Consider the following 12,477-nt stretch of genomic DNA (forward strand, 5'->3'; position numbering starts at 1 on the left):
CCTTCGACTGACATCCCTGTTGTCCAATTACGTTTTGAGGCTCTGAAGATTGCACCTAGCCTGATGACGACCAATAAAAAAAGGAATTCAGATTAGCACCAATTTTGACCAACGGTTGAGACGATGAGAGATTATTAACCTATAGGAGCAGCTCTGAGAATGATGAGCAGCAAATTCATCCAATGGACGTGCCTATTGCAGAGTAGGCCTCGCCCCAATTGTCGTGTTGTTGGCGGCTGCTACCGCGGTTGCGTTCAGTCTCCACCCGGACTCCGCCATGTTGGGTCTTGTGGGTCGTGTGGCCGCAGTCTCGGCCTCCGGGGCCTTGCGGGGACTCAGCCCTTCAGCGCCGTTACCCCAAGCTCAGCTCTTACTGCGGGCCGCCCCGGCAGCACTCCAGCCTGGTAAGTTCCTTTTTCTAGGGGCTGGGATTGTCTTTACCGCCCGTGACCTTGAGCCCGGGGCCGATTGTCTCTCGGGCCTAAAGTATACGGTGCTAGAAGGACGCCAGGGCCAGCTTTCTGCTTTTTAACGGCTGGAGAACAAGAACGGTTCACCCGTGACAGCTTTTTTCGATCTAATTCCGTCTCATTTTGGAAAATGGGGGCGCAGTGACTTTCACATGAAATGGGGTGCACCGAGGTCTCGAATAATGGGGTTTTGTGCATGAGGTTGGAAGATTGTGCAGGCGCTTTCTGGGTTCCTGCGCTGCCCTTTCTCTGGACACGCCTTCCCTGCAAACGGAAGGAGGCCGGGCCTGGGCTGAATTCACTCGTCCTTGTGGGTTAAGTCCGGTCTTCCCGTGACCTTTAACTGCCCTGACCCCATCTCCTTCCAACATCTTTTTTGTCTGTTAGCCAGAGACTATGCCGCCCAAACATCTCCTTCGCCAAAGGCAGGCGCCGCCACTGGGCGCATCGTGGCCGTCATCGGTGCAGTGGTGGACGTCCAGTTTGATGAGGGACTGCCACCCATCCTAAATGCTCTAGAGGTGCAAGGCAGGGATACCAGGCTGGTTTTGGAGGTGGCCCAGCATTTGGGTAAGTACAATTTGTTAGGAATATTAAAGAGTTTGTTTAGCCCAAATATCCTCCAAAGCAGGCTGTCTTCCTTCTATGATGATTTTTATCAAAATGACTTTCGTTCTTCTGAGTTTGCTGAAGCCACATTTAGGTACTGAGAAGGAGTCTTGGTTAATTTAGGTCTTTAATGCCACCTACACTTCATTAAATACCATGAAGCCACCTTATTTTTATGCATCACCTTGCAACAATGCCTTTATCTAACAGGTGAGAGCACAGTAAGGACCATTGCCATGGATGGTACAGAAGGCTTGGTTAGAGGCCAGAAAGTCCTGGATTCTGGTGCACCAATCAAAATTCCTGTTGGTCCTGAAACCTTGGGCAGAATTATGAATGTCATTGGAGAACCTATTGATGAGAGAGGCCCCATCAAAACCAAACAGTAAGGATCTCTCTTGCTGCGTTTACACACAAAGGAACTGCTTTTTCTTGAAGTTTTGTACATTAGTTAACACCTTATAGAATGGCAGGATATTCCTGTGAAGAATGCTTGAAATACTAAAATACTCAATTATTAAAGCCATACAGTGCGGTATCTTATGAAGAAAATTAAGGATGCAGAAATTCTGATTGTAAAAAACTTGCTATTTAGGACTCAAGTTGATTATTAGTGAGTTTTTTTTATTTTAAAGATTTTATTTACTTTTAGAGAGAGGGGAGGGGGAGAGATAACATCAGTGGGTTGCCTCTTGCATTCCCCCAACTGGGGCAACCCAGGCATGTGCCCTGACTGGGAATTGAACTAGCAACCTTTCAGTTCTCAGGCCAGCACTCAGTCCAGTGAACCACACCAGCCAAGGCTACTTAAGTAAGTTTCAGTGCCAATGGCTTATGTTGTGGGGTTTCTAGAATTTACTGCATTTTGCTGTGCATAATGCACACCCTTATCCCCCCCCCAAAAGTTGGGCAAAATGCACATTATACATGGCAAAATACAGTGCGTATTATATATTTCCCATTGGTATGTGAAGGGGTGCTATTAGGTTAGGAGTCGGTAAAAGGAAAATCTTTATGAAAGTTAGTCAGAAAAAGGGACCGTTTGATCCCAAGATAGTGAAATCCCTTTTGTAAGAGAAGATGAGACTGAGGAAAGGGTTAGACTTGAGAATTGAGAGGGACCCTTCAAGATGAGCAGACACTGATATTCTCTTCTGCCTTTGCAGATTTGCTCCTATTCATGCCGAGGCTCCTGAATTCATGGAGATGAGTGTTGAGCAGGAAATTTTGGTTACTGGTATCAAGGTTGTGGATCTCTTGGCTCCCTATGCCAAGGGTGGCAAAATTGGTATGTCAGTGGTGGGTACATATTTTCCAAACCTAACGCAGAGAGAAAAAAATCCTACCGTATTATGAGTGGGTACTATCCCTCGTTGATGAGTAGCTTCTGACTTTCGTTCTTCTGAGTTTGCTGAAGCCAGATGCCATTCCTGAGAAGGAAAAAGATTGAAAAAACTTTTTTTTTTTTAGTTTGCTTCTTAGGAACACAGAACTCTTAACTATTCTTTTTTTCTCAACTTCTCCCAGGGCTCTTTGGTGGTGCAGGAGTTGGCAAGACTGTACTGATCATGGAGTTAATCAACAACGTTGCCAAAGCCCATGGTGGTTACTCTGTGTTTGCTGGTGTTGGTGAAAGAACCCGTGAGGGCAATGACCTATACCATGAAATGATTGAATCTGGTGTTATCAACTTAAAAGATGCTACCTCCAAGGTGAGCACTGAATTGATTGATGTCCGTGTATAGTTGGTGCGCTAGAAAATTAATGCAGTTGACCACGTTGCTAGCTGAAGCCATGGTTTTTGTTTTCATTTTTGTGTCCTAGGATCTACGAAGGAAATTCCTGTCAGTGTTTCCCCTCCAATTTCTAATACACTAGTGCACATTTTTTTCCCTTTTTAACATTAGATTAAATTTCCAGGCTTTTTATGGTAGCTAGACCTATCATTCAAAAGCCAATTTTGAGGGAAGTAGGACATGGTTCATATGTCTCATATAACTCCATTTTGTACCTTTCACTTACAGTTTATTACCTTTCTACTACCTCAGTAAATTCCAGACTTTTACCTCATTAATTCAAGAAATTATTGTTCGTGTTTTGAACTGCAGCTCTAAAAGGGAAATGAAATTTGTGAATAAAAACATTAACCTCTCCTGAAGAGAGTTTTTTTTTAATAGTTTAGCTGATTTGGGGATCTTGGGTATGTGGCTTCCATACTCTTCTGCCAGGTTTTCCTTTTTTGCCAGGGGAGTGTGCAAACGCAGTTCCCCACCACCTCATATTATGCAGTTGAGTTTCCCACATTCGGATAAGGCAGCCTGTGGAGCCTGCATACATAATCCCTGAGCTCCGTGTTCAGATTTTCTGATTGTGGGTGATGACTGCAGGTAGCGCTGGTGTATGGTCAAATGAACGAACCTCCTGGTGCTCGTGCTCGGGTTGCTCTGACTGGACTGACTGTGGCTGAATACTTCAGAGACCAAGAGGGTCAAGACGTACTGCTGTTTATCGATAACATCTTCCGCTTCACCCAGGCTGGCTCAGAGGTAAGAGAGAAAGCTTGAGAGGGCCTGCTTGGTTCATTTGACCTTTCTATGGAATGATGCAGAGGAGGCTAAAGATGTAGGCACCTAACACTTTTTGTTCTCTATCTCCCCCACCCCTACTGCCCTGCCAGGTGTCTGCTTTATTGGGAAGAATCCCTTCTGCTGTAGGCTATCAGCCTACCCTGGCCACTGATATGGGTACCATGCAGGAAAGGATCACCACCACCAAGAAGGGATCTATCACTTCTGTACAGGTAAGAACAATGAAATAAATGAAGGTCTGATTTGTATAAAGGTGTGTACAAAGCAGTATAAAACCTAGGTACTTACATTTCAAGAGGCTTTTAACTGGGTTCATGTGCTCCCTGAACTAATGTAAGATTTTGTGTGTTCATGCTAAAAGTGCTAAAAGATTAAGAAACATCAATATAAAGTAATTGAGGGTATACATGTAAATGTAGATCACAGAGTAGTGGTTTCCAGTCTGAAGGGGAGTCTGTGGAACTACATGGAAATTGAGTGGTAAGTAGTAGTATGTTGATGTACTATACATTTTCAAATGTTTAGAGATGGCACATATGGTAAAATCTAAAAATGTGTCTAAATTTGGGTAGTAACTTGAATGATTCCTCGTGAACTATTGTAGTGGTGCAAGGTTTTTTATTCTTATTTTCTTTTTCTTTTTTTTTTTATTGACTCTAGAGAGAGGGGAAGGGAGGGAGAAAGGACAGGATTGATTGATCAGTTTCCTCTTGCATGTGCCCCAACCAGGGACTGAACCTTTAACCCAAAAAGTGGCTCTGATTATGTAGAGTTAACATGTATGAAATAAGAATTAAAATGTAGGATGAAAAGCAAAAGGAAGGCCAGTGAAAATTCTTCCATCACAGCCTAGAAGGATCAGATAATCTGTGAACTCAGCAGCTATTAGGGGTGGTAAGAAGGCTCTTTTGAGGTACTCTTGAATGCTAAGAAGCTGGAGTGAAAATGGGGAGAGTTCAGAAAAGGGGATGGCTTGAGAACTGCTTGGCTTTCTGTTGTTGCTTCTTATGGCTTCTTGACTCACTTTAGGCCATCTATGTGCCTGCTGATGACTTGACTGACCCTGCCCCTGCCACTACCTTTGCCCATTTGGATGCTACTACTGTGCTGTCCCGTGCTATTGCTGAACTGGGCATCTACCCAGCTGTGGATCCTCTAGATTCCACCTCTCGCATCATGGATCCCAACATTGTTGGCAGTGAGCATTATGATGTTGCCCGTGGGGTGCAAAAGATCCTACAGGTGAGTATTATTACAGGTGAGATTTGTGTCCATAAAATTATACAGAGGGAATTTGGGGCCTGTATCAGGACCAGATTTTTCCTGATTACTTGAATGGTTTGCTTTAGAGCAAGGAAAGATGAAACAAGCGGTTTCTAGTGGTTGTTTATGAGGTCACTTGGGTTTCCAGGTACTTGGTCTTTGGAATCCAATTTTATTTAACAGTACCAGACTAGGAATAGGGAGAACAAGACACTGATCTTAGCTGAGGGCACTCATGACCACCCCAAGTATGTGACTTTTCCTCCACTACCTTCTTTCACTTACAAAGTGAGATACGGTGCTAAAATGCTTTGTACAAAGCTTGGTGTGAATGTAAGGTGATAGTAACGCTTTGGTTTTTGTCCAAATTAAAAGATTGTAAATATTTACTCCGGGCTCTCTTGTTTTCTCATAGGACTACAAATCCCTCCAGGACATCATCGCCATCCTGGGTATGGATGAACTTTCTGAGGAAGACAAGTTGACTGTGTCTCGTGCTCGGAAAATACAGCGTTTCTTGTCTCAGCCATTCCAGGTTGCTGAGGTCTTCACAGGTCATCTGGGGAAGCTGGTGCCCTTGAAGGAGACCATCAAAGGATTCCAGCAGATTTTGGCAGGTGAGATTTCCAGTGTAAAGCTGAATGTAAAGGGCAGAAAACCTGAATTGTCTTAAATGCTTGTGGTGCTGTGTTCCCATTTCAGCAGCCATCAAACAATATATAAATATATTGTACCTAATTACATAATGTTTAAAAATAAAAACAAGCTATTTCCCTTTAATTTTCTTTGGAAAGACTTCACTTCTGAGAGGAAGACATGTTATTACTTGATTCTGGTCAGCCTACACTTAACTGTGTTCAGTGTTAGCTACTCTTCTAAGATCCTTAAGAAGAAAGTATTATTGTTTTACAAATTAGGAGACTTAAGCACAGTTCCAATGTCACATAGCCAAAGTAGGGAGCAAGAATTTGAACCCAGGTTATGTGGTTTTAGAGTAGTTCTTAATCCTTGCTCTGTATCATGTCTTACAAATTGGATTTGTGAGGGAGGTTCTTTAATAAACGATTTCTTAGATGACATGAATTCATCACATTCTGACGGGTGGCCTCAAGTGGTAAGGTGTGTAACACACTGCAGAAAGTTGATAATCCCTCCACTTCTCACCATTGGATTTTTCTTTCGTTTTTTTCCCCCTACAGGTGAATATGACCATCTCCCAGAACAGGCCTTCTATATGGTGGGACCCATTGAAGAAGCGGTGGCAAAAGCCGATAAGCTGGCTGAGGAGCATTCGTGAGGGGATCCTAGCACTTTCCCTCCAAGTTGTCCCCGTCCTTGTCCCTAATCCAAAAAATTCAGTTTTCTCTGCAAGCTATGTGAAAGCCGTGATTAAGACATTGTGTTTTGTCTGAAGAGTATTTAAGGTTTACAATAAAATGTACATGCCTCCAAATCTGTTTTTCTTGGTCCTAACCACATAGCCAATAGTAATTTTAGAGTGGTCGGCCACAAGAAATAGCACAAAGTAGGCCATATGTTTGAAATGGGTCATCCAAAAAAAAAAAAAAAAAAAGCCATTGTCTTGGATCGATGAACTGTGGGTTTTGTTGGAAGTGCACATTGGGAAAAATGGTTGGGATTTAGAAATAACTGCCATTCTAAAACAAAGCAAGCGTTAATCAATGGACAAAAAATTTAATTTTTAGGAAATGGTCTGAAGGGGTAATACTAATGTGTGCAAAAATTTAGTCAAAAGGGCTTCTTAGGCCTTCAGTTTTTTTCTCAGAGTGTCTCCCTGATTTATATTTTGGTCAAGCCTTGACTAGTGTGTTTGTGATGGCTTGAAGAAATGAAGGGTGTAAAATGTCATGAAGCCTATCCTGAGCTCTGCTCAGATCCCTTAACTAAAGTTGGGGGGAGACTTGGGTGTGTTACATAAGAATAGTAATTTTCAGGGTTGCTGGCCTTGGGCTTCTGAACTATAATAATGGAATTAGTAATTCCATCTTGTTTTATGTCATCAGAAGGTGCAGGGTTAGACGGAATAGTCAAAAGTACACCGGTTTCAGTTTGAAACAAGTACCATTACAGTGCAAGGCCGGATTTGGTGCCAGACCCACTACTTCCCTCTGGTGGTAGGACTGGAGAGCGCAAGAACTGATCTCACCATTTTGAAATCCTTGAAGGCCATTTGCTGGGACGTGGTTCTTAGTTAATGACTGTTTACAAACCAGCTGGGGCTTTTGTCCTGAGGAGGAGTCTGTGTCTATAAGCCCCACCCCCAAGGCTTTGAAGTTGGGCGGGGACAAACATCCCAATTCAGAGGCCCCTGGGGGCTGGAGGTTGGGGAGGGACCTTGGGAGAGGCGCCAGGGGTGGGGTAGCGGCCTCTAAGTTTCCTCCCATCTGCCTCATGACGTCCTTGGCACCACTCTCTTCTGTCATGTTCTGGACGGAAGGTGGAGCCCCTGAGCCGCCTGTGCCTAGTATTTCGCCCTCACAAAAACCTGTATTTAGGGAAATGCTGAGTTATGGAGGTACGGGGCATTAGGTCCTTACTCTAGAGTGGATAAGAAGCTGGCTCAGGAGGCCCAAGGGTATGGCTCAGCCTTTTCTGCTTCGCTTTCCCGGATTACCCAGATGCAGACCTGGGAACTGTGATCCTAAAGGTCATTTGTATCCCACCACCCTCACCTCTCAGATGTTCACATCTCTCAGCATTCATCGAGAACCTTCTCCCTCTTACTAGCTGCAACTATTTATTTCCTTCCCTCTTTACCACTTTCTTTTTCTACCTCGCCATTGGAGTGTCAACACAGATCTAACCTTCCTCCATATTTCTCCTGGTTCTGCCCTGTCCTCGCCTCCTCCCTTCTCCACCCAGAGAAAGCCCCGCCCTTCCCTCCTCCCTCTCCACCCCAGTCTGTCACACAGGGACATCACCCTACAGCAGTTCAGGCTGTGGTTTGCAGGAAGCATACATTGGCTTTTTGATTCGTGCTAGTTCCCAGCTCAGTTTGGGAGGCTCTAACGCCAGACTTCACGTGAAGGGGGAACCAAGGTCGGTGAGGAGCTGGGTGGTCCCAGCCCTGGAGCCCTGCCAGCCTGACATGGGTAAGTTTTGAGGACCAGCCCCCCGGGAAGGCCTGAGGGATGCCTGCCTCCCTCTCTGGCTGACTCAGCAGGGGTGGGGCCTAACCTTTGCTCTTTTGGGGGGTGAAGGAGGAGAAAAGGGACCATAGGGGTACAGAGCTCAGCCGGTGAGACTGCCGAGCACAGGGTCATGAGCATTTGCAAGCTCCAGCTCCGAGGAAGAGCCTGAGACTCTCCACCTCACAACAACCCCCCCCCCATTACCCAGCCCCCTGCTCCTTTCCATTTAAACTATAGAGATTCAAGTAATATTTCACAGTACCACCCTCCCCCCGAAAAGTAAAGCCCAATTTTGGTAGGTCTTTACTCCCCCTAATTTCTCCCAGGCCTTTTAAGTCCCTGTTTTCTCTCCTCCCCCACCCTGACCCACCACCAGGTGGGGGCTGCACTGAGCAGCTGTTTCCTGTTGCCCCAGAGGTTGCTGCAAGGGTGGTGGTGGTTGGGGGAAAACTGAACCTGAATAAAGCCGATTCTCACGGTCCCACTAGGGCTGCTATAGGCGGCCCCCCACGCCCCAGTCACAGGCAACACTGGGTGATAGGCAAGATTGTGGTTGAAAGGCCTAGGCGGTCTTTGCCTTCGTGGCTTCCTCACTCCACAGCTTTTAAACTTGGGTAGTGCCGGGGGAAGGAGACTGGCAGGCCTTTCTACAGCTGTAGGGATGGAGACCCGAGGAGCCGAAACATAGGAGACCTGTTCGCCTAGTAGGGCCGCTGTGCGTTACCCGCAGCAGGATCGGCCTTGATTTCCCTCTCCGGCATCCCCCATTCCTACTTGGGAGTCGTGACTCTCACTGCCTTCCCCGCCCTGCTTTGTGAAAAGATCTTTGCCGGTGCCCCGGGAGCGCAGGCGGAGCTCTCCCAAAGTCCTCCTGTTAGGACCCACCGCCATCCCCCACGTCACCGCAGAAGTTTCTGTCTCTTCTTCCTGGGATCTGTTCTCTTCCTCCATCTGGGATCCTTCCTGGTTCTGGCCCCTAGGAGACGCTAACCGCTTCCCCCTCCCCCAGCGTATTCTCCGCGACAGCCCAACCCAAGGACTCGTCCTTACCCCAGTAGCTCCTGCCCCTTTAAGTGCTCTCCTCCCCCCCCCCCCACCGCCTCCACCGCCGCCGCCGGCCCGGGGCTGGGGGAGGAGGCGCCGCCGCCCGGCTGGGCCACCTGCGCCGTCGCCGCTGTCGCCCAGCCCTGCTCCAGGTGAGGCCCGGCACCCACGTCCGGCCCCGCAGTCCCCGGGTGGGCCTCCCCTGCGGTCCCTTGCCCCAGGACCCGTGGTGGCCGGGACTCAGGATCTGACCATCCCCCTACGGGAGCTGCCCTTCCTCTCTCCCCCGCACTATCTACTTGCCTATTTCTCCCCTGTCCTCTGCAACCGGCATCCCGAGGCTTCTCACGCCTCTCGGCCAACCTCTCCTGGGTACCCCTCCTATTCTGGACCCATGATCTACCCCTCCCTGCGCCTTCCTCACCAGAAAAATCTCCCGCGGTCTGGGTTTCGCCTCCTCTCCTCTGGAACCAGCGCTTTCCCACGCCATCCTAACCTCCAATGGGAGGGGGAATAACCGCCACCTCAACTCCTCGGCTCCGTAGTAAGGGGGTTGGGGGTTTAGTCTAGACTGCAGCCACTTTCTGGCCCTGCTTCGCTTAGTCCTTTAAGTTCAACCGAGTCACATCTAAAGCTTTTCTCTAGTTGTCATCCTACTCCACCACTCTCCAAGTTTGGGGGTCCTACCTCAGCACCCGCCAACCAACCCAGGTTGGAAAGGCCCTGTTCTTGGGCCAGTCCAGCCTAGGAACGCTTCTACACTAGAGTCAGGGGATTGGTGGGGACGGGGGGAGGGGGTGATCGGCGCCCGAGTCTTGTAATTCTGGCTTTAAGGGGATGAGGGGCTGTTGGGATATAGTGGGTGTGGGAGGGGCTGGGACTAAATCTCTAAGGATATTGGGGGGTGGTGGGAAAGGCAGGGAAGCCCAGTCTTCTCTATTCAGATGCAAAGGGAGTCCCCACCCCTAAGGAAATTAGGGCTTTCTTCATCCTCTCCTGAGACCATCATGGAGAAGCTCGTTGCTGTGTTTGAAACAGGATTGTGCGTGAATCTGAGGGGACACATACCAACTTGGAGAGGAGGTGTTATGGTCCTTTTGTTGCGTTATAGGAGAAAGGTAAAATGGTTACAGGGTTGAGGGCCATCTCCCTACTAGACCCTGTCAACAGTATGAACCATTCAGCAAGTGAGGAGATCTTAAATAATTACTGTATGTACCTTCATTGGGGAATTCCCCCTCCCTCCAAGTCCAGCTGCTCCCCCAGCTCTGTCCCTTCTCTTCTTGTGCTCTCACCACCACTCCCTCTCCAGAAACGAGAGGACAAGGTGTTTGGATTTGCTTCAGATTCTTGTTCCATGGATTGGGAAGAAGCTGGAGAGAGGAGAATGTGGTCAGCAGTGGCGTTTGGGATTAAATTCCAGGAGTGTCTGGAGTGGGAGAGGGAGAAAGGTAGAGGGATGCAAACGAATCCCCTTCTCACTCCCTTTCTCTCTTCCTCCCAGCCCCCAGCCATCTGGCTTCAGAGTGGAGCCAGGCACTGTGATAACTGACCCCAGAGTCAGGGTGGTGCAGCAGGAACACAAGGAGGGTGAAAAAGGGGGAGCAGGTGCTGATTTCTCCCTCCCCATTTTTTTCATTATCTGCCCACTGGCCTGGTTTGAGAGAGGTTTGGAGTATTCCCTAGGTACCTTTCTCACAAGTTGCTGGGGAAAAAAATGATCATTTCCCCTTTCCCCTTTCTAGTAGCTTCCTAGGGGAAAATGGGGTGAGTGATTGGCCACATCTGATGGGATTGAGGAATGTTTGGGGACATATGGGGTCAGCCTGCCCTCTGTCATCTGGGTGTGGGGAGAAGCACAGCTGCTGCCTGGGGTGACTTCTGGCAAGAAATAAACACCCAGCTATTGGGCATATTGACATCTCATCCCCTTCGTTTCTCCAAGAGCAAGGAAGATCTCTGACTAGATGGGATTAGGAGGGGTCTCATTCAGGAAGGAAGGTGATTGTAGTCTTTATGCACCAGATGGGAAGAATGGATCTTGCCCCACTTTCTATTCTAATCCCAGGTGGCCTTTTCTTATCCAACACCCCTCTTCCCTACGCTCCTGGCTGGGATAGTGCTAGGAGTTGCCCTGGAGACTAGGCCTGGGTCTCGGAAGGGGTGGGGGCAGTCAAGTGGGGCACAGGAGTAACCGGCTCTTCCGGAGCAGAGCAGAGCGAGCGAGCAGTGGGTGTGTGTGTGGGTGTGGGGGGAGGGGCGTGGCTACACCCGTCTGACCGGCACTGGCTCCTCCCCTGCCTCCTGTCTCTGACAGGACGGGCCTTACGATTGGATTGGGGACTGGGGATGGGAGGTAGGAAGATTCTTCCTTATCCAACCTAGAAAAGAGGATGAAAAAAAGGATACCGCTCTCTTTCCTGGCCCTTTCAGAAGCCAGTTTCGTGCCCAGAGCTTTCTTCTTCACTTCATTCATTCATTCATTCATTCATTTATGGGTATAGATGAGGGGGCCAGGGCGCAGAGGGCGGCATTCCTCAGTATAAGTTTGCTAGATCCCTGCTTTCTTCAGAGGGAAGGACATCTCCTGAGTGTAGCCCCTATTTACTCAGGAACTTGAGGTCAGCAGGCTGTTGGAGGGTCTTTATTTCCTTCTCCAAGGTGACCTATAAATCTCTTAGGGAGGAGAGAGTGTTTTGATTTCTTCTTGTCTACCCCTTCACCCTGTTAATCTGCTTCTCTTAGGACAGGGAGAGAAACCTTCCTAGTCGTCTTAGCCTCTTCTTTCTGGCCCTACAACACGTTGAAGCTTTTCTGAAGCTGGCTTCCTTCTTACCTTCTTTGAGCCATTTGTAGTGGGGAGTGGAATCAGTCCCTAAAATTCAGGAAGGGCCCACTCTTCAGTGGAGTAAGCAAATACAATCTAGACTTATGTATTTGGCTATCGTGCCCTGTCCCACCCAGTTTTCAGATCTCCCTCATCAGAACCCTAAGGAAAAGGTATTTGTTGACCCCCACGCACATCTGCACAATGTCTGTTCCTCTTACAGGATATTTAGCCTCAGTTTTGCACAGTTTAGGCCTTTGTTTGTATAACTGCACTGAATTGAATTGCAAAGCCTTTTGAGTTGCAAGGAAAGAAAAGCTGGTTTCTAGTCACATTTTATCTATTTGACCTTGAACGAGTCAGTTAACCTCTCTGGCCTTAATTTCTTTATCTGACAAACAAGAGAAGGTTGAACTAGAATTCTCTAAATTCTAACATATATGACACTGTTCCCCATCCTGGGGCTCTGCAATAAACCTTTTAGATGATAGCCACACTCTAGTCCTCTGATAGACTTTTCATTC

At 47.7% G+C, this 12,477-nt stretch overlaps 2 protein-coding genes and 2 non-coding genes across 10 annotated transcripts in view; all 4 read left to right on the forward strand.

Annotated features, from left to right (window-relative positions):
- Positions 1 to 241: 241 nt before the first annotated feature.
- On the forward strand, positions 242 to 6,383 carry ATP5F1B (ATP synthase F1 subunit beta). Its single transcript, XM_024576374.4, has 10 exons — positions 242 to 404; positions 858 to 1,040; positions 1,290 to 1,464; positions 2,246 to 2,367; positions 2,607 to 2,791; positions 3,467 to 3,625; positions 3,757 to 3,879; positions 4,697 to 4,909; positions 5,346 to 5,547; positions 6,130 to 6,383. The coding sequence occupies exons 1-10, from the start codon at positions 278 to 280 to the stop codon at positions 6,225 to 6,227; spliced, it is 1,587 nt and encodes a 528-aa protein (XP_024432142.2). The 5' UTR covers positions 242 to 277; the 3' UTR covers positions 6,228 to 6,383.
- On the forward strand, positions 1,110 to 1,185 carry LOC112319196 (small nucleolar RNA SNORD59). The gene has a single exon (XR_002976298.1). It is a non-coding gene; the product is annotated as a small nucleolar RNA SNORD59 (small nucleolar RNA).
- LOC112319197 (small nucleolar RNA SNORD59) lies at positions 2,448 to 2,518 on the forward strand. The gene has a single exon (XR_002976299.1). It is a non-coding gene; the product is annotated as a small nucleolar RNA SNORD59 (small nucleolar RNA).
- A 1,463-nt stretch (positions 6,384 to 7,846) lies between the features above and the next one.
- BAZ2A (bromodomain adjacent to zinc finger domain 2A) overlaps positions 7,847 to 12,477 on the forward strand; it is a 35,848-nt gene continuing 31,217 nt past the window's right edge. For 6 of the 7 annotated variants that reach the window (XM_045184717.2, XM_045184716.2, XM_045184718.2 and 3 more), the window contains exon 1: positions 7,847 to 8,043. Coding sequence is in view for 2 of the 7 variants with exons in the window: in XM_024576487.3 (XP_024432255.1) it covers positions 8,040 to 8,043 (4 nt within the window). In the remaining 5 variants the exon portion in view is untranslated. Of the gene's footprint in view, positions 8,044 to 9,176; positions 9,279 to 12,477 lie in introns of those variants that run through there. The other variant, XM_053921308.2, reaches the window with a different exon arrangement.

The sequence above is a fragment of the Desmodus rotundus genome, chromosome 3 (genome assembly GCF_022682495.2).
Source record: "Desmodus rotundus isolate HL8 chromosome 3, HLdesRot8A.1, whole genome shotgun sequence".
NCBI lineage: Eukaryota > Metazoa > Chordata > Mammalia > Chiroptera > Phyllostomidae > Desmodus > Desmodus rotundus.

Coding starts and splice junctions, on each gene's coding strand:
- ATP5F1B (XM_024576374.4), top strand. CDS start 278: ATGTTGGGTCTTGTGGGTCGTGTGGCCGCAGTCTCGGCCTCCGGGGCC. Junction 3,880..4,696: donor GATCTATCACTTCTGTACAG/GTAAGAACAATG, acceptor GACTCACTTTAG/GCCATCTATGTGCCTGCTGA. Junction 5,548..6,129: donor ATTCCAGCAGATTTTGGCAG/GTGAGATTTCCA, acceptor TTCCCCCTACAG/GTGAATATGACCATCTCCCA.